The sequence below is a fragment of the Protopterus annectens genome, chromosome 13.part0 (genome assembly GCF_019279795.1).
Source record: "Protopterus annectens isolate FY-2018-M chromosome 13.part0, PAN1.0, whole genome shotgun sequence".
NCBI lineage: Eukaryota > Metazoa > Chordata > Ceratodontiformes > Protopteridae > Protopterus > Protopterus annectens.
Window position 1 is genome coordinate 857,150,129 of NC_056747.1, and position 19,464 is coordinate 857,169,592.

Genomic DNA, 19,464 nt, shown 5'->3' on the forward strand with positions numbered 1-19,464 from the left:
ACACAGGATTCATGAGCTCCAAAGGACAGGGTTAGGCACTCCCTCAGACCATACCTCACAACCACTTAGTGCAAGAAATCTGGGCAAAGCCTAAATGATGGGGATGGGTTGCTGTTTTACTTGTAAAGTGTTTTGGGCAAGGGGCAAAGCACTCCTAACAAGGTAACACGGGGGGGGGTGCCCTTTACTTCTGCTAATTAAATATACTAACTCTAAGGCTGCTGCATCTTAGAGAAAAGAAAATTCTCCAAGGAACAGCAAACTCAATTTTTAAACAAATTACAAAACAAATCATACAATTGTGATCAAGCATGACAGTGTTGACATGTGAGGCAGGAAAAAGCAGGAAGAAAAACACTCCCCAGCAGCAGTGTGATGCCACCCCAGGTCACTCCTCCTGCCTCAGATGTGGGTTAGGATCAGTCCAGGGAGGTAATCTCTGCTCTGTAATTGGGTCCTGTAGACCTGGTGAATGAGTAAAGGTCCTGGGAGCAGCTGATAGCCAGGTATGAAGCACTAAAAAGAGCATGGAGGAAAAAAAATTCAGTCTGCTGAATTCTGGTAAAAGTACAAAATAGCCACATCTTGAACTAGAACAACTTGCCCAGCCCTTTCTACTCAAATGCTGATAATTCTAGACACACCATCTCCAGTGGGCAACCAGTTACTAATCATCTAATAATATTCTTCACACAAGTTAGTTCTTGTGTCAGGAAAGCATTTATCCTTTCATTATGTAACACAACATCATATTACTTTGTCAGCAATCAAAAAAAACTTGCTATCCTGCATAATCCATGTATTTGTACCAAGGAAGATACAAAGGTCAAAATGCTACTTGATTCCCTCTAGTGTTTATTCCAAGCTGTTATATTAACACAGTAACTAATTCTGTGGTCCACACTTCCTGCTAGAAGTTGAGCAATAATACTCTTTATCCTGCTACACTACAAACATTAATTTTAAGCTTACTTCTGTTTACCTTCCTAAACCACCAAAACTGCTGACCTGGCATCTGTCAGATCCTGTTCTGAAAGTCAGGTGCACTTAATCTATCCATCACTTCACAGGAAGGCCACTTTTTTGTGCAGGTAATTCCCCTGGACACAGTATTGCAGCAAAGTGCTTCCTCTTTTCATGGGTCACAGAAGGCTGTTATTACTGCAGCTCCTAGCTGAAGGTAAGCTCTGGTACACTTAGTATAGCTGCACTCGTTACATTTCATAAGAAACTTCTTTAATTGAGTGAATGTCCAAAGAAGTGCATGGAGCAAAGTCATAGGCATCATTTAACTGGGCATGTCAATATGTCTATTAATATTTGTACATGGTAAATATCTGCAACCTACCAAATTCATAGTGATGACTTCTTCATAGGCCAGAGATGATTCCCCAGCAATCATTCCTGACCCCCTTAGGTTCTCTACTCCGAGCCCCTCCTCCTTACCAATGATGTCCGTAATCTTGTACCTGTAAAAGACAGCAGTAAGTCAGTATGTAAGAAGACGACATTCGAGTGTGCTATTTAAAGTGGGATACTTGCAGTCAAGATAAAAAAACATTGCACATTGACTCTGATTTTAAGTTTTACACAGAAACTGTATGTAAAATAGCATAATCGGAAAAGAAAATTTAAAATGGTAGTCTTTTAATCAATGCCCAGGAAGCCTTGAATACTGAATCCTTATAAAGCAACAAGTAATACCCTTGGCTTTACCAGTAACCATGACTTGGATAGCTGCATGCTTCAATGGAGTACCCCCATGAGGAGAGAACACATTAGGTGTCTAAGACCGCTACCTACCCTCAGGGAAAAGCAACACGACATCCTGCCACCACGGTGCTACAAAGTGTATGTCATAATTGTCAAAGCAAAAGCAAATGGAAAGGGAAAAAAGCAGAGAGCTGACTCCACAATGTAGTCATACCAGGCTACTAGAAGAATTCCAAGAAGTACATGTCGCACCAATACCCCTGAAAACTCAATGTTGAAACACTAGACTGCTCCACCCATGCAAGCCCATTACAGATGTTTCAGCAAAGCAGTACCAAGACACATAGCCCTCAGGAGGGTTACTATTAAATATGACAGTATTAAAACAGAATTAACTTCAAAGTTCTATTCATGGAGACTGTGTTATTCAAAATTACTGTATATTATAACACAAATGTGTTTTTACAGCTGACATTTTTATCACTGAGGTGGCTAAATAACTTGTTCAAAATATGACACTAAGTGGAGGTTGATGGAATCAAACACAGGACTGTTAAATGCACCACTGATTCTAAATACATCTCTGCTCTGTAATTTAGAGCACTCTTTTAGCTTCAAACAAAGCATTCAAAGAAAATTTAGAAACTGATTGTAAACACCCTATTGCAAGGTTTGTTTCCTTTCACCTACAAAGCCTTCTCCACAACTTCAAAATGAGTACATATTACATAATTACATTGCCAACAAACAAGGCACAAGCTATTCAGACATTCACAATTTGCATTTAAGTAACAACTGCTGCTCCATATGTTTTACCTAAAGCAAACATTCTATGCCAGCTTAAAACATTGAGCTAAATTCCGTTCAGCTACATTCTAATTTAATTTATTTCAAGGAACTACTACCCTATTACCACGTTACTTGCCAGTTGCATCTTTGCATACAGACACAGATATGTGCACATCAGCTTTGCTCAGCATCACAGAGCACTAACCTCAAAGTGCTTAGACAATCATACGTTAAAGATCACGGATATCAAACTGATGTCTGGAAGTCCATTAGAACTATCTAATTTGGTTCAAGAAAAAATGTGGAAGCCATTTCCTGGAATAATTTTCGTCATGCCAGCAGCCCTAACAAAGTTATATGAATCACTGCAAAGTCAATTATTTCAAATAAATTAGCAAGGCCACCTTTTGAGTGTTGCAAAATTATTCTGACTATAGCATACATATTATGACAGTCATTACTCGTATTGTCTGTATGAAAGTGTGAAAGAATAAAACCTAGCCAAAAATTTAAAAGTGCAATAACTTTTGTCATTCTTTGTTCCTCCCCAGCCAGCCTTACGGGAGAACCCCTTATTTTAAACAGAAGAATACATAACTAACTTTTCCTCCATAGATGATAACAATACCACTACTTGTTTTGTTATTTTATTTATTTACCTCTACTTGTTTTGTTATTTTTTTTATTTACAATCTGTTAACTGGGTAAGTGAGCTGGTCTAGTGACCCTTTTCACTCACGACTAGTGTATTAAATAAAGCAGCCTCCTACATCCATCGATTTCTGCTTAAAAAAAAATATATGAAACATACATGACATCTTTAAGGCAGTTGTGGGAACTGATGAAGCAAACCTCCAGGAGACATAGTATTGCCAATAATCCTTTTAATTCTAATACAGTAGTATGGACATCTATTTATATTTCTCTGACATTCTTTAATCAATAACAGATTATGGAAACATCTTGCAAAAGAAGTATATCCCTAAAATAATTTCAAGTTCAGTGCCATTTGGAAATAAAATGTTTAAAAATGAACAAAGCCTACAGTAAATTAAAGGCTATTGCTACAAAGTTTCTTGTAGACTGCATCTTTGTAAGGTCCTAAATTTACACTAATTAAATATCAATACTCATTGGAGGGACAGGTTCATAACTCAGTGTATTCTCAGACTATGGAATAAGTTACTACTACAGTCATACCTCTCAACTGTACAGATGTTCGCAGAATCTCCAGATTTTATTTATTTATTTTATTTATTTTTGACATTTGTTATAGGTTCATAGGTTGGTACTAGGCTATCAGCCCTAGGGCCTATACAAGCCTAGCCATAACAATTCCCTGGCTATTTCTTCCCACACTATTTACTTCCCTGGACCCCTGTCTAGCACGGTGACTGACGTGATCCCGGGGTGAATTTCCTTTCTCCCATCCAATCGTCAAGGTTCCTTTTGAAGAGGGCCAAACAGGCACTCTGCTTGACATGTATGGGCAATCTATTCCAGAGTCTGGGGAGTCTCTGGGTCAGGAACCTATCCCTCCAGCATGTTTTGTTTATTGTGACGACAAGGTTTAGATCCCTGGAGCGTGTGGCTTTGAGGGATTGGAATTTCTTTAAGTGTAGCATGTCCAACAGCTCTAGGTTTGACATGGCCTTGTATGTTAAGCAGAGATCGCCTCTGAGTAGACGATATGTGACAGAGTATAGTTGGAGTTTTTTAAGGCGGTCAGCATAGGGCATCTGCTTTAGGTCTGTGATTCTTTTAGTGAGGTATTTCTGCAGTCTTTCCAGTTGTTGCAGATGTCTTGAGAGGTACATACCAAACGGGGCGTTGTATTCTATAATGGGTCTAATGAGAGATGAGTACAGTGGGACAATTACCTCCTTTTTTCTGGATGAAAAGCCTTAGTGATGAGGTGTGCCACACAGAAGGATTTTCTGACTGTTGTGGCGATGTGGTTATCGAAGGTGAGACCACTGTCCACCTGTGTCCCTAAGTCTCTTATCACACTTTCTGTGTTTAGTGTACTGCCACCTATATGGTAATTCACGGGTACATGTTTTTTCCCAAAGGGGATAACTATACATTTCTTGGCATTGAGCTTGAGCCCATGGTTCTGGCACCAAGCATCTGTTTCTGTAAGGCCCTTTTGTAGAGTATCCACATCATTTGGGGATTCAATAATGGCTCCCAGTTTGCAGTCATCTGCAAACTTTGTTAGCCAGAGTCCCTTAGTGTTGGCCTGTACTTCAGAGACGTAGATGCCAAACAAGAGCAGTCCCAGGACTGAACCCTGAGGTACTCCACTTGTCACTTGTCTGGAGCTGGATTTGGAGTCGGCTACTTTTACAGTGTGGGTTCTATCAGTAAGCCAGTTAGCAACCCATTTGGTGACATAGGGATTAATGCCCAGCTTAGTAAGTTTATCTATGATTCCAGAGTGGGGGATGGTGTCAAAGGCCTTGGCAAGGTCTAGATAGGCTTTGTGGACCACCTTACCCTTGTCCATGGCTCTGGATATTGATTCAAAGAAGTCAATCAGGTTCAGGAGACAAGATTGGTCCTTCACGAACCCAAACTGGGTGGGGTCCAGTGTTTGAAGGTTGCCAATGTCTTTGTTTATAAGTTCCATGATAATACGCTCCATGGCCTTGCAGACAAGGCTCATCAGACTGATGGAACGGTGGTTTCCGGGATCCAAGTTGGATTCCCCCTTGTGGAGTGGGATAACCGGGCACGTCCAATTAAGCGATAGCCCATTTTCAGCAGAGGCCCAGGGGGAAAGCTCCATACAGAAGACAATTACAAAGAATATTATTAAGATGAAGAGTTATTTAAAAACATGGATGAAAACACTTATATTTTTGCTTCATATTTTTGGTCCATTTTACATAAAAATGTGGTTTTCTGGCAAATTACTGGCAAATCATCAAAGAATGAAATTAGAAAATAATGACAGACATTTCAGTTTCAGACTTCATACCCTTCATAAAATTCATACTAATGCAAAACCTGTTATTCTATCAACTTTCTAAGTTTGTAAGAGCAATATTTAACAAGTGTCCCTATTTTGGGGCCTTTGCCCCACTTTTATTTATGGCTTTGTCTAGATTTCTTGGTCTAAGAGGCTGAGAGGTATGACTACAGGTCAAGCAAAATGCAACTATGTCTGCCATTAAGGTTAGTCTTGATGATTGGATGGCTACACAAATTCACACCAGGGTTATTATCATGTATGGCTCTGCTTGATTTGGGAGGTAGGCACTATTAAGTACTTGTAAAGGGTGGCGAGCACTTTTAAGTGTGTATACTAAATGTGCATATGGTTAGGCCTCTTATGGTCATTGTGATCATTTGCCAAGTATTGTTCCTACGTTTCTAAATGGTACTATCATTTACAAATTCAGCCTAGCAAAACTGTTTGTAATGGTTCACAATTCTCTTATCAAAGATCATGTGAAGGTGACAATTTTATACCCATAAATGTGCAACAGACCTGTCCCATAAGTCTAAGCTAGTAGGTCAAGATGGCTGTACACTTGTGAAGAGCTGAGAAATGAACCATTACCTGGACTCTCCTTCATCCTCCACGTGTTCACACTGAACCGAATTCAATGCACTGACTTTCTTAAAGTCCTGAGGAGTCAAGTACAAGTACTTAAAGCCCTGCAAAAAAAAAAAACATGCAAACCAGCTTACAAAAATGAACTGAGAATGAGAAAGGAATACAGTACACCTATATTAAAAAATATTCTAAAGGTACCATTCAAATTACTTGTACAGACATTATCTACCCTCATATACTTTTCTATTGTTATTGGAAGAGGAAGTCTATATTAAATTGCAAATCTTATTCCATACATAGGTTCATACAGTATAAGATCTGTTAAAAATGCCATACACTTAGAAACTTTACCATTTCTCCTCTGGAAATGGCCTGTTAGCATAGGTAGGGAGAACACTGCTACTGGCAACACCAGCAAATGGGATTTTAATAGTGAGTAATGCACTGGATGGTCAGATGGAGATTAAGTAACTTATCACCAGTTATTTTATCTTGGAAAGAGAATTTAGGTTTTCAACATTAGTCTGTTAACATAAGGTGGAAACCTGAAATGGAAGAGCTTACAAGGAATGTAAAGAATCATTTCAGCAGGATGCTGTCTGGGCTAGGTCACACAGGGATTCATGAATAAGCTAAGTCTCTCCTGCTCTCTCTTTTGCATCCTGGGGCTGCAGTTTTGACTATCAGCTGCAGGCATCTCTCCTAATGCTCTACCTCCCAACCTCAGTACTAGTCCTGTGTTCTGGGGAGGGAAGTATAAAGCAACATTGGCCCCATACTGTCCCCCCCCAGATGGGGTTACCCTGCAGGGTGGGAAGGGGAAGTGAAAAGCAGTGTCTTGGAGTGTGACAGGTGATTGCCATTCACCCTCTGCTTGCACCAAGCTTTTCCACGGTCCTCTCCTTCTATGTGCTGATACCACTTCTGTAGGCTGGGTAGACAATGAGGCACTGCATTATGAAGATGTGCCTGCCAAGGCTCTGAAGTAAACATGCCTTCTCAGCCATCAAGCACACCCAACTAAAGCCAACACCGTTAACTTAACTTGGGTCAACTGGGTCAGAATCAGGGCTTCATCCCTCTATGCCACTGTGCTGACATATAAATAAATTAAATTTAGAAGACTGCACAGAATTCATGGGGTCTCCTAATGCAGGATGAAAACACCTCAAATTGCTTTCAGCTACAAATGATGGCCCTTCACCCATATGTATTTATTTATTTATGTTATTTACTGAGAAAGCCTGACTTGAACAAGAAAAAACATTTCCAATGGAGGCCTGGGGAGAAAGCTCCAAAAAGTACATATGCAATGAGAATAACAATGCAATTTACACATACAGTAGAAATTACAATCAGTAATAAACAGAGAGAGAATACATTCTGATGCAAAGTCAGACACCTTATCCAATAGGCCATAAGTTGGCCATGTGACCTAATGGATAACGCATCTGAATTTAGATTAGAAGATTGTAGGTTCGAGTCCTACTATGGTCATACAAAAAGTTACATAATTTTAGGGTTGGGGTTTGGCATAATGGTTAAAGTGTTTACCTCATAGATGCAAACTACAGGATTTGATTCTTACCGTGCAAGTATGGCTAGGGTTAAAAAAAGGACCCCTGGAGTTGTTAGCTTAGTAATCAACTATGAACCAAAATACTAAGGCACCAGACAGGCATCCGAGTACTGTGAAATGTAAACAATAACAGCACATCAGTGTAAAGTTTGCAGTTTAATAAAAACTTTAGGAACATTATGCATATCTGCATAACATTGAGTAAAGTAGTCACTATCTAAAGCACAACAGAAAGATGAACTTTATATTCTTGCATATCATTCTTGACTGAGGATGAATTAATTGATGTGACATGCTAAGTGAAAGAGATAGATAGTACTTCTAAGGACAGTGTGGTTGTTAATAGTCGTAATAGGTCAAGAAAGTAGACAGAAAGAAAATGGAGACATGGGAGTGAGGGAAGGATAGTCTGGAGGTACACACTGACAGAGCAAGCACAGAGTAAGGTGTTAGCTTAGATTCAGCTTAAAGCCGTGAAAGTTATTTATTTGTCAAAATGGACTGGGAATTGTATTCCAAATTTTGGACACATGGTGGGAGCATCCCCTGTACCATTCTGGGATTGCATTTTGTCATTTGAGAGAAGCATTCTATTGTGTTGGTACTATAGCTGTGTACCTTTCAGCAATGGGCATTTATCTGGGCTACGCAATTAGCTGTGTGCAGTTATTACTTGGGAGTAGTTAAGCTGGTGTATCAGTTCAAGCTGATGTAAATGAATGAGTACTTTACAATGATAAGCACTGTTGGACAGGTTTGAGACAGATTTTGCTATTTTATTACAAAATTGTTTTGATTTTGAATGGTATATAAATATGTGAAGACGGGATTAGCACATAGTGTTGGGAGAAGGTAGGTTTTGGCTACAGTTTCTCTGGTCCTATTATGTAAAAAAGGCTTTTGTCTATGTAGCATGCCTTGTTTTGGTGAGACTGTTTGGATATGAAGGTTGAATTTCATGTTGTCATCTATTAAGATGCTGAGGAGCTTAGTGTTTGTGACTAAGTCTATCTTTGGTTTATTTGTGGAGATGAGGGAAAGGAAGCTTTTAGTGAAGGTGTGTGACTTTGGAATGAATAGGAGCATTTTTTTTGCGGGGGGGGGGGGCAGTTATCCAGTCAGCTAAAACAGATGAAAATAAAGTTTGTATCAGCTTATGAAATTCATTCACATTTGGTACAGAAAAGAAGAGCATTGAGTCACCTGCATATTGAATGAGAGTGCCATGTTTGGTAACTGTGAAAAGGTCATTTATAAAGATACTAAACAAGCATGAACACAGTATGGATCCATGTGGTACACCTACTGGTAGAGACCACGAAAACTCATTTTGTCATTTGACTGCTTGGTGTTTGCCTGTAAGGGAATTATGGAACCAGGAAAGACAGGTGTGTGAGACAGCAAAGGAGGACAGTTTATGCAGTAATTTATACTGACTAACAAGAGTCAAATCTTCTGGATAAGTCTAGAAACAGGGAAGATACTTGGTTGCTTTTGTTTTCTGTATTTATTTGTAGTACCACTGAAATGTATTAGGACTATGGTGGTACCATGATTGGGTCAGAAGCCATGTTGGGATGAGTGAAATAGGTTATTTGATAGAAGACAGTTTGGTTGAGTAGATAGATATATATACGCTTCTCCAGAATTCTGGATACAGGGGTAGTATAGCAATGGATCTGTAGTTTCAGTAATCTGCAGAGGAAATTCCCTTATGTAAGGGTATTCTGTATGCTTTTTTCCAGACTGATGGAATATAACACTCTTGAAAAGATGTATGTATTAGTACTGATAGTGCGTAGGTTTTATCACCTGTAGCTATATTCAGATATTCTGATGGCAGACTATCCTGGCTAGAGTAGTCATTTTCACCTTGCAGAGGTACTTTTTATTGTAGCAGTAGAGACTGGTTTGAGGGAGAAATGAATTGCAGGAAAGTTGGATCACTGAGGAATGCCATGACTTATGGCATGGATTATGTTTAATTAGTGAGGTTTCTGTTTAGATGATGAAGGTACTGAATTTGTTTCCTATGTCTACAGGGGGGTGCTCAGGGGGGTGCTCAGGAGAGAGACTTGGTTTTTGTGGTTGACCTGACTTTAGTATGTTGCAAATGGCTGTCCAACATTGTTATGGTTATTCTGGACAGTTTGCTGTAGATTGTACTAGTAGTAGTGATTTTTGTTGAGTTTTATATTGTTTTAACACCTTTATTGAATTATCACTGAAGACATAAGCAAACATACATTTATAGACAATAAAACAAACCATGTCAACATGTTCACATTTATATAATTATCATCAATCCAGCATTACATAAATTGATCAATTCCTGCATTCCCTTAAACCTCACTCTTCCTCCAAAACATTATTCTGCATGTAATGTTCCTACAATTTCCATTTTTGTCTATATAATCTGCTCCTACCCTTTTCTAAAGACCCCACTTCCATGTTTTTATCTCTGTAATAATATTCACAACTTCAAATACAATAAGTTTAGACTTGGATTTACATTTTCTAGTTATTGCTTTTTGGCAGCCACCAGAATTAAACGTAGCAAAGCCTTACTATGGTAAAAGTAATTCAGATCCTTTATCCCAGGTCAAAAAATAATTTCCTTAGTTACACCCGTTTGCTCACCCAATATTTATAACTGAATACTATGTAGGGAATTTTTGAAGTCTACCAACTCATTATACTCCCAAAACATGTTTCAAGTTACCTCTTTCTTGTCAATCACACCTCCAACATTTACCATCTACCTGAGGAAAATTTGTTTGGAGTCTACTTGGGGTATAAAAGAACCTATACAAACACTTTCAAGCAACATTCCTGAATCTTCCAGACTTTGTTACATATTTGGGAGTCATACCTATAGGGTTGCCAATTATCTGGAATTCTTCTGGACTGTCTAGAATTAAGGGACATTGTCTGGAAAACAGAGACTGCCTTTTACGGTCCGGAAAAAAATAAATACAATTGTCTGTTGTCATTTTTTTTAAGGGTGGTCCTCTTTAAGAACAACCTTTGCATCCAGTCGCACACACGGAGAAGATGCGTTTGTGACGTGTCCTCATCTTCTGCACCTGTGCAATCAATTGTTTATGTCTTCATCTTCCGCGTGGAATTTGAATTCCTGAAGACGTTCAGACCACGAACAGACAAGTGAAAGGTAGGTGTGTGTGTGTGTGTGTGTGTGTGTGTGTGTGTGTGTGTGTGTGTGTGTGTGTGAGATTAAGTCATCAGTTCATCTCCAGGTTCCACTAAGCTTTCAATGTTGTCTAATGTGATGCATTTTGATTATACTGCTTGAAAATTGTTGTATGTTACCAAAATTAATTTGACAAAAGAGAAAAAAAAAGTGTAGATGTGTCATCAGGCTAGGGACATGTGAGTTTATTTACCTACAATGGAGAATATGCAAAGATGTACAGGAGCAAACCTATTGATTTGATATGAGATGTACTAACACATAAGGAAGTACATAAACCTCTGTTTTACATACAAAAGAAATTAGGCTAAAACTAATCGCCTAACTCGCATCCAAAAACTGTGCATCTGTTTAGTGGCAATAATTTCTCTGGGACTGACTGGCTACTTGCGTTTTTAAATTGAAGTAGGCTTGCTTTAGCTGCAAAGAAAAAAATCAAATCACAGGTAAAAATAAAAATAAATCAGGATATGGTCTTAGTGAAGCAAAGTAAAAATCAAGAATAAATGCATGATAAAGACAATTATTTTATTCTTACGTTATTATACATTTTTTAATTGGAAAAATATAAGCTAGGTCCAAAAAATGGGTTACTGGCTGCAGTTTGTTGTGGGATGTTATGACAAATAGTGTTGCACACAAAATTGTACACTCTAGCTTAAATGCAGACATACGGACTGTGCACACTTTCATCATTTTTGGTGTATATAAATTACAGAGTATGTCAACTCAAGTCCCCCACATGGTGGTTGCAGGGGGCTTATCCCCACATTTTTTTGTTTTGAAAATGACAGTTTTTAATTTATTCAGCAATGATGAAGTCTATGTATCTCAAGAGGAAATTGCATGGGAATTTTAATGCTAATTATTATTTCAGAGGAAAGAAATATGTGTCACCTAAGTGCCCCTTACAATATAAAAGTTAGTTAAACAAACTTCTTAGAGGGAAATAGCAATATTTTGAGAAATACTACAAGAAACTCACTTTGCTGTATTTGTTATTTATTATAATTTAAATACAGCAATCAGGAAGGTAAATCAAAGAACTTTTGCATGGTCCTAAAATGTGTGCAAGGGGTCCATGATTTGAAAACAGTCCAAAGGTAAACAATCTGGCACTGGCCAGATACATTTTTTTTGAATGTGGGTTTCAATGCTGTTTCAGTGAATGTGAGTTTCAAAGGCAAAGAAGTTTTAATGCCAAGTCTGTTTTCATTGTAAGACTGTGTTGCTTTGTTTAGCAAATGTCTATCAGTGTTTGTGCTATAACATTTGAAATGAAAGTTTTAAATTAAATCCAAATATCTGTAATAATTGTAGAAGTAAAGCAGGAAATGGTATGCACACAAAGTTTTGAACATTGTTATGGCAACTTGGGAGAAAGGGAGAAATAGCCAAGTAATGGGACACTGGAATGGTTGCATGGGGAGGGGGGGGTACCAAAATTACACATATTTTACTTTCACACACATGCCCAGAATTTCTGAAATGAAAAGTCAGCAACCCTATATGCATATGTCTTCCCAATATTTTCTTGATAAATTGCTCATCTGATCTCTCTTCCCAATCTTTTTTAACATCCTCTGATGGATTCCTACAGTTATTGGGCAATACTTTACATGTCCTACTAATTATCCCTTTTAAAAAGTAACTTCAGTTCTAGAGTCAACTAAAAACTCTACCAGAGTACTCCTCATCCCTTCTGTTTGCATATACTCTGACATCATTCCCTGATAGGGAAGGCAGTCTGTAGCCTGCAGTAAAAAGGTCTTATTGGCCTCTTCCCACTCTATTAACTTTTTTCTCTCTCTAGTTATTTGCTCCCAATACACCTTGGTTCCTTTGCCAATTTTCACCAATAAATTCCAGCCCCCTCTTGCCTATTCTCTGTATCCCAATTGCAGTCATCCCAATTGGCAGAATCATCCTTTCTCCATTATCATGTTGGCTTAGGTCTTAGAATACCTTCTGCAGGAAACTCTCCAGTATTCTTCATGGCTGTTGTTATTTTCCTTAAGGATCTGAATCTAAAATCCCACTCTCTCCTTATTTCTTGAATTTTCACCTGTTTTATCATCCCTTTCCACTTTGAATTACATATTTCTGCTTGTGTTATGTATATGAGCCTTAACTGTGTAGCTCTAAAATATATTTTCATATCAGGAAATCCTAAACCGTTTTGTTCTATTGGAAAGATCAGCTTATCCCACTTCACGCTTGCCCTTTTCCCCTCCCAGATAAAGCCCTTCAACTCTATTAATTACTTTCCATAACTTCTCCTCTGGTTGATAAAAATATGCCCGACCTGTATATAAAACTACATGGACTAAACAGTTTCACTGCTTATATCTTGGTATTCACATCGATAAACAACAGCTCCCAGTTTCTAATTTGTTGTACTATCTTTTGTTTAGGGTCTTCCCATATATCCTTAGCTGCCATAACAGAATGCTTTCTAGCCCATACTCTTAAATAGTTAATTTTGTCATGTACCCATAAGTATGGGTATTGCTGACCACTTCATGTGTGGGTACACGGTTTACAGCTATAGCCTTTGTTTTCTCTTCATTCATTGTATGTTCAGAAAAGACTTGCATCTGTCTCAGAATGTTCTATGACAGTGAGATGTCCTTTTCTGGTTTTATCAGGTACAAGAAAATATAGTCTGTAAATCATCCAATTACATCCTTTAATAATTTCTGAGTCCCTTATTTTCTTTGCCAATGGCTTTAAATATAATGCAAATAACAAATGGAAAAGAGGACAACCCTGCCCGGTTCCTCTGTTCAGATAGAGAAGAACTAATTTTTTCCTCTGATCGCTCATATATTTTTGTAATTAATCTTACTATTTTATCAGGGAATGCAGATGCTTCCTTTGCCCTTCTCATAAAATCCTAGCTTACTCTGCCAAATGCTTTCTTTACAATATCCATCAACAGCAGTGGTATCTTACAATCTGCTTCCATTAGAATCATAATTGTTCTATTAATGTTGTCAAATATTTGCCTTCCCTCCACAAGAACCACACTGATCAATATCTATCAAATTTGGCAACAGGTTTCCCAAACTTTTAACTATTATAGACAGACATTCTATAATTGTGATATAAACTTGAAATGGACCTATATGAAGCTGGGTCTGATGGATCTTTACCATCTTTATGTATTACACCCACCACAACTTTCTTCCAGGATGTTTTTGCTGTCCGTCCTTTTAAGATACTGTTAAACAAAACCTTCCAGATCTTTATCACTTTCTTCCCTCTTAGCTTCCAAACTTCCATAGGAATACCATCTATTCCTAGAGATTTTCCTGCAGATTGATTATATGTCATCATTTTTATCTCATCTCCTCCTGTCTTAACTGTTAATTGTTGAGCCTCATCTTCCTCTAACCTTAGCATAACTAAATCTTCCATAAATGTTTTAATTTCTGCTTTTTCTAGATTTCCACATTCTTCTGCTTTATACAATTTTTATAACATTTCCGAAATATCTCTAATACCTCCACAGGATCTCTATTTTTCTTATTATAGGCCCCCTAAGTTAGGCAACAACCCTTTCGACTTTCCATTCCCTAAGTCATTGTGCAAAACGTTTTTTTGGGGTCTGGCGTTATCAAAAAACAATTGTTCAACAGCAGTCAAACTCATGCATATCATCCAGATACTCCCTTAGTTTTTCTTTAGCACTCTGCAATTGTACCTCTTCTTGTTCTCTTATGTTCCCCTTATTCACCTATAAGTTAATCTTTGTCGGCCCTTACAAACAATTCCTGTAACTTTTTCAAGATACCACATTTTCTTTTATTTCTACCATATTTTTAAACTCCACTACTCCACATTTGTTTTATCCCACTCACTAGCTATAAGTTCTGAAGAAATTTCTATCTTCCCATATAACTCTCGAATAATTTCCACTACCCATTCTTTAAATTCCACTCTTTTTAACAGGTAGGCGGAGGAGCACCAGTATCTCATTTGTACTTCATTACCCTGCATTTTTATCTTACTTGATTTGGTGCATGATCTGAAATAGTTATCAGATGTGTGCCGAAGCTATCAGTTAAATGCACGCGTTTCTGAGAAATATAATTTCTGTCTAGTATAGCCCAGTTATTGTACCTTGAGGAATAATATGTAAATTTTCTCCATGTTCCTCATCTTCCATACTTAATATTTTCATAAATTTCTTCAGAAATCTACCCTCTTGTTATATCTTCCCTTCTTGGTCCTCCAGATACATCCTCGCTGCTGTAAATCAAGTCCAAAACCCCACATATAATATTTCCTGTTGATTATTTCTCAAAAAATTTCTTAAGCTCCATAAAAGTAAGTTTAGGAAGAATATAAATGCATGTTATCGCAATCCCTCTCCCTTGCCAGTAGCCTCTTACTACCACAAATCTACCCTTACTGTTTTTTTTCCACTTTTATCACAACTGGAGCTCCTTTAACAATTAGTATAAATACTCTACTTTTCCTTTGCCCCTGATACTCTGCTGAATATCCCTACTGAAGTTCTTGCTTTATCAAATTCACATGCTCATTTCTTTCCAAGCGTATCTCCTGCAGCACTGTTATTTGCATTCTGCATTTCTTAATATAAATCAATATGTTTTCCTTTTTGTCTATACCTTTGAGGTCATTCACATTCCAAAATAATGTTTAATTATTACTCACACCTGTTATATATAACAGCTTTTGTGTTACATGCACCCACTAAAGTTTGGCAGGTTGATCTTTTATGCACTTATTTTTTGTCGACTCCATTTCAACCTACGCCACATTTTACAAGACTTTCTGTTTTAATGAAAATTTGCAAACATAAAAACATACACCAAAATACCCTCATAACCTATCAATTTAAAACAAAACAAAACTAACTATGTACATTTTCAAATTATGAAGTTTAATCCTCCTGATAGTAACAACTGTACCACACTGACAGCTGTACACACAAACAAAACCCAAATTAAAAGTAAGGTTATCCATACAAAGACATACATTACAGTCTGCATTTCCACTTTCAATATTTCCGTCTATTCCCCTTCCAGATGTGAAAAACAAGTTGTGTGTTTTAAGAAAACATTAACTTTTAGCCTTTAGAAAAGGTGAACTGGCTATCATTAAATTAGACTAAATTATATACAGTTCTAGTAAATGCAAGAATTTAGTTACCAGAAAAGCTGCTATTTCTTATTCACTTCCAATTATTTCAAACCTTAATTTTTATTGAACTGCTTGTCTGTGTACTTTTTAATTTTATGTTTCTCTCAGTAAACAATATTCAGACCCCTTAACTGATTGCCTTTAGCTGTAGTCGGCTTGTCTACATAGAAACATAAGATCAAAATGTAGAGCTACCCTCAGCTCCAGATTTCTCAACTGGCATTGAACATTTATTTGCTTAAAGAAAACTATTACATTTCAGTCTCTCTTTTAAAACTCACTTGAATTCACAAAAATCTTGTAACAAGATTAAGCTAAGGGCATTAAACCTATGCAGAAGTAAAACAAAGCATTTTGGTTCTACGTATCTACTATAATCAGTGCCCTTTTACATCCCATCACCATATCAAACTTTTGTATTTCTCCCTTAGTCTGTTCTGCATCAAAAATGACTCTGATCCTCCAGTAAAAAAATATTTTCAAAACAGCTGGATACAGCAGATTGAAATCTCATTCCCGTTTCTTGACATTCTCTGATTGCGGGGGATAAATGTGCTTCTCTTCTGTTGATGTACAGCAAATAATCATTTTGGAAAAAATGCTCTACAGTCTCCAGTTTTTAATACTTTGCCCTTCTGCCACAGTTTTGTCAGGATGAACTCTTTCTGTTGGCATGATTGTATCTTTACTAACAAAGGTCTCAGCTGCCTGCCTTCTCAAGGCAAGCAATGTGCCCTTTCAATTAATAAATCCTACTGTGGAATACCAATATAGTACTCATTTAATTTCATAAAATTAATACAGTGTGTTCCTTTCAGTTTCTCTTATACAGCAGAAAATCTCAGATCTTCTCTGCATGCTCTGTCCTCTAACTCTACCAGTTTTTTAAACAGCTCTTTTTGAGCAGTCTCATACTCAGCCAGCCTTTTCTTCATTTTGAACTCCAATTTTTGCAGTTTTATCAGTTCCTCTGAAAAGCTGTTTAAAGCTTCTTACACTTTTTTCCAGCTTTTTGTTAACTGAGTCAATATACTACTTCAGTGTTTCATTTACTTTAATCAGCTCTGAGTACATTTGACTTATGGCTTCTCTAAATTACTGGAAGATATCTCTTGTACTAAAGCTGGAGCTAGAACTGCTTTTTGCTGAACAGCTGCAGGATTCTTCTTCCCAGGTAGTGTCTTCTTGTCACCTTTTCAGGTTGATTTTCTTTCAGGTTCTCAGTTTCTTCTTTTCAGGTATCCAGGCAGTGTGCTTAATAGGTAGTAAACAGAATTTAACTCAAGTTGACAAAATCACTGGCTGTTGTTTCTCAGTTTAACACTGGGAAAGCCAAAGTAAAGCTGTTGATCAGTGTGTAGCCATCTTTAAGTATGGTCTCATATTGGTTTTGGTAGTATTTACAATTTGCTTGAAATTGTGGAAGCTTTCTTAAGTTTTAAATATGTACCATATTTTCCAGGCTTCTTTATGTGTTTCATGAGATGCTTTTTGTGTGTGTGTGTGTGTGGGGGGGGGATAAGTATTTAAAATGAAAAAAACTTAATTCTTCAATGGCTTCATCCAAATGTAATGGTAAGTATGTAATACAATGCTTTAGAGCTTTGGTGTGGAAGTGAATATTTCAATACTGAAATCTGACAGATTGCACAGAGGGTAAATTAATGTTGTTTGGGTGAATAAGATAAGAGTCGGGTAGCAATACTATGGAGATGTTCACTCAAGGTACCTGGTAGAGTGCTGTTAGACAAGATACTACAGGGTATGATGTAAGTAGCCATTTTAGTACAGTGGCCTAGTTGAGGTTTGAATAATTTGGGTAAAGGTATAAATATTGATGATAACGGTGGAAGACTTAGACACAACTAATGACTGATCAATCTTGAGGTCACCAATTATAAGGGTTTTGTGTAGAATGTTGACAGACACCCAAGACAATATGTCCTCTGTGGTAAAGACATTGTAACCAAGAAGAATATATATGCCAAATATGCACAGAGTCTTTTTTTGAGTTAAGTTTCAGAAAAGAAATGAATGTTCAGCATTGCTGAACTGAGGTGCACTATGTTGGTACGGAGGGAGGTTAAAGGTTACTTGGGTATAGGATAGCTACTCCATTTTTTTTTTTTTTTTTGCCTTTATGGTCAGCTCTGATGATGCTATGCCTTACTGATGTACTCTCAGCATTGAGATTTGAAGTTTTAGCCAGGATTCTGTAGCTATGATAACATCTGGGGAATAATGTGCTATAATTACATAAAGGTCTGCCATTTTGTGAGATACCCTGATAGTTTATATTAATGAGTTTTAGTTTAGTAGATTTCTGGCTGTAAGTGGTAGGTGGTGAGATGCTATTGTTCAAGGGGCTGTGCATTGGGGTAGCCTTATGAGTGGAGCTGGGGTTAGGCAGATTGTTACCACAAAAGAGAGCTGTTGAAAAGATTAAAGAGGGTCTTGGCCAAGTAATTTTGTGTTTGAATCTGTTTGTCTGTGGATGAGGGACTTTGGATTTACGCATTTAAACTTGAAGAAGTGGTTATGTGCTGTGTTGATGAGGTTATGTGCAAATACTTAAAAAGGTTAATATTTGTGTATACTCCATGTGTGTTATTGTTTGGGATGCAGTTTTTATTTAGGATGGTGTGATAGGATGTTGGGTAGGGCAATAGAGCTGATAACCCTGGTGTGAATTTGTGTAGCCATCCAATCATCAAGACTAACCTTAATGGCAGACATAGTTGCATTTTGCTTGACCTGTAGTCATACCTCTCAACCTCTTAGAGCAAGAACTAAGGCTAGGACTATAGTATGTAGGCGAGGGGATGGTATTTGGTAGTAGGAGTGGCAGGAAGCCATTATCGTGAGTGTAGTGTAATGTACATTAAAAGGAAAGGTAACTACAGGGAAATTATATGGTGCCATAAGAAAAACTGGGGGCTATGATGTGATGATACAAGGAAAAGTGAAAGGATCAGTATGGTTAACTATCTGGAAAGAAAAAGAAAGGTTTCTGTCTTTTTAATTTTTCCAAGTCTTTTGGGTTTCCAGTTTTTCTGCAAGATGTTGTTAATATGAAATGCATCATTTGAAAATGTAGTGGTGAAACTGGCATGGAAGTTCTGTTGTAGCACATGTGTCGGGGTATTCAAATCCAATCCACTTATAGCTATTGAGCACTGCATAGAACTGGCAATGGTAGTATCTGTAACAGATATCTGTATATCTGTTATGTAGATATCTTATCTGTATATCTGTAAAAGTTCAATGTCATTTTTCATAATGTTGAACAGGTCTGTGACCCCTTTATAGTCTCTAGTACTTTTAACCTCCCACATTCACCCGGCTTTAGAGAATTTTGAAAAGGTTTGTGAATTGGATATAAGAATGCTATGTAAAAACAATAATAATAGGAGACAAAAGTGCAATATGAGTAAT

The 19,464-nt window shown here is 37.4% G+C and overlaps 1 protein-coding gene across 6 annotated transcripts in view; it reads right to left on the reverse strand.

Moving 5' to 3' along the window:
- Positions 1-19,464, reverse strand: part of ACACA (acetyl-CoA carboxylase alpha) — a 2,143,878-nt gene that overhangs the window by 699,814 nt on the left and 1,424,600 nt on the right. For all 6 annotated transcript variants that reach the window (XM_044054575.1, XM_044054578.1, XM_044054576.1 and 3 more), the window contains 2 exons: positions 6,071-6,168; positions 1,349-1,469 (listed from right to left, as the gene is read on the reverse strand). In XM_044054575.1, coding sequence (XP_043910510.1) covers positions 1,349-1,469; positions 6,071-6,168 — 219 coding nt within the window. The remainder of the gene's footprint in view (positions 1-1,348; positions 1,470-6,070; positions 6,169-19,464) is intronic.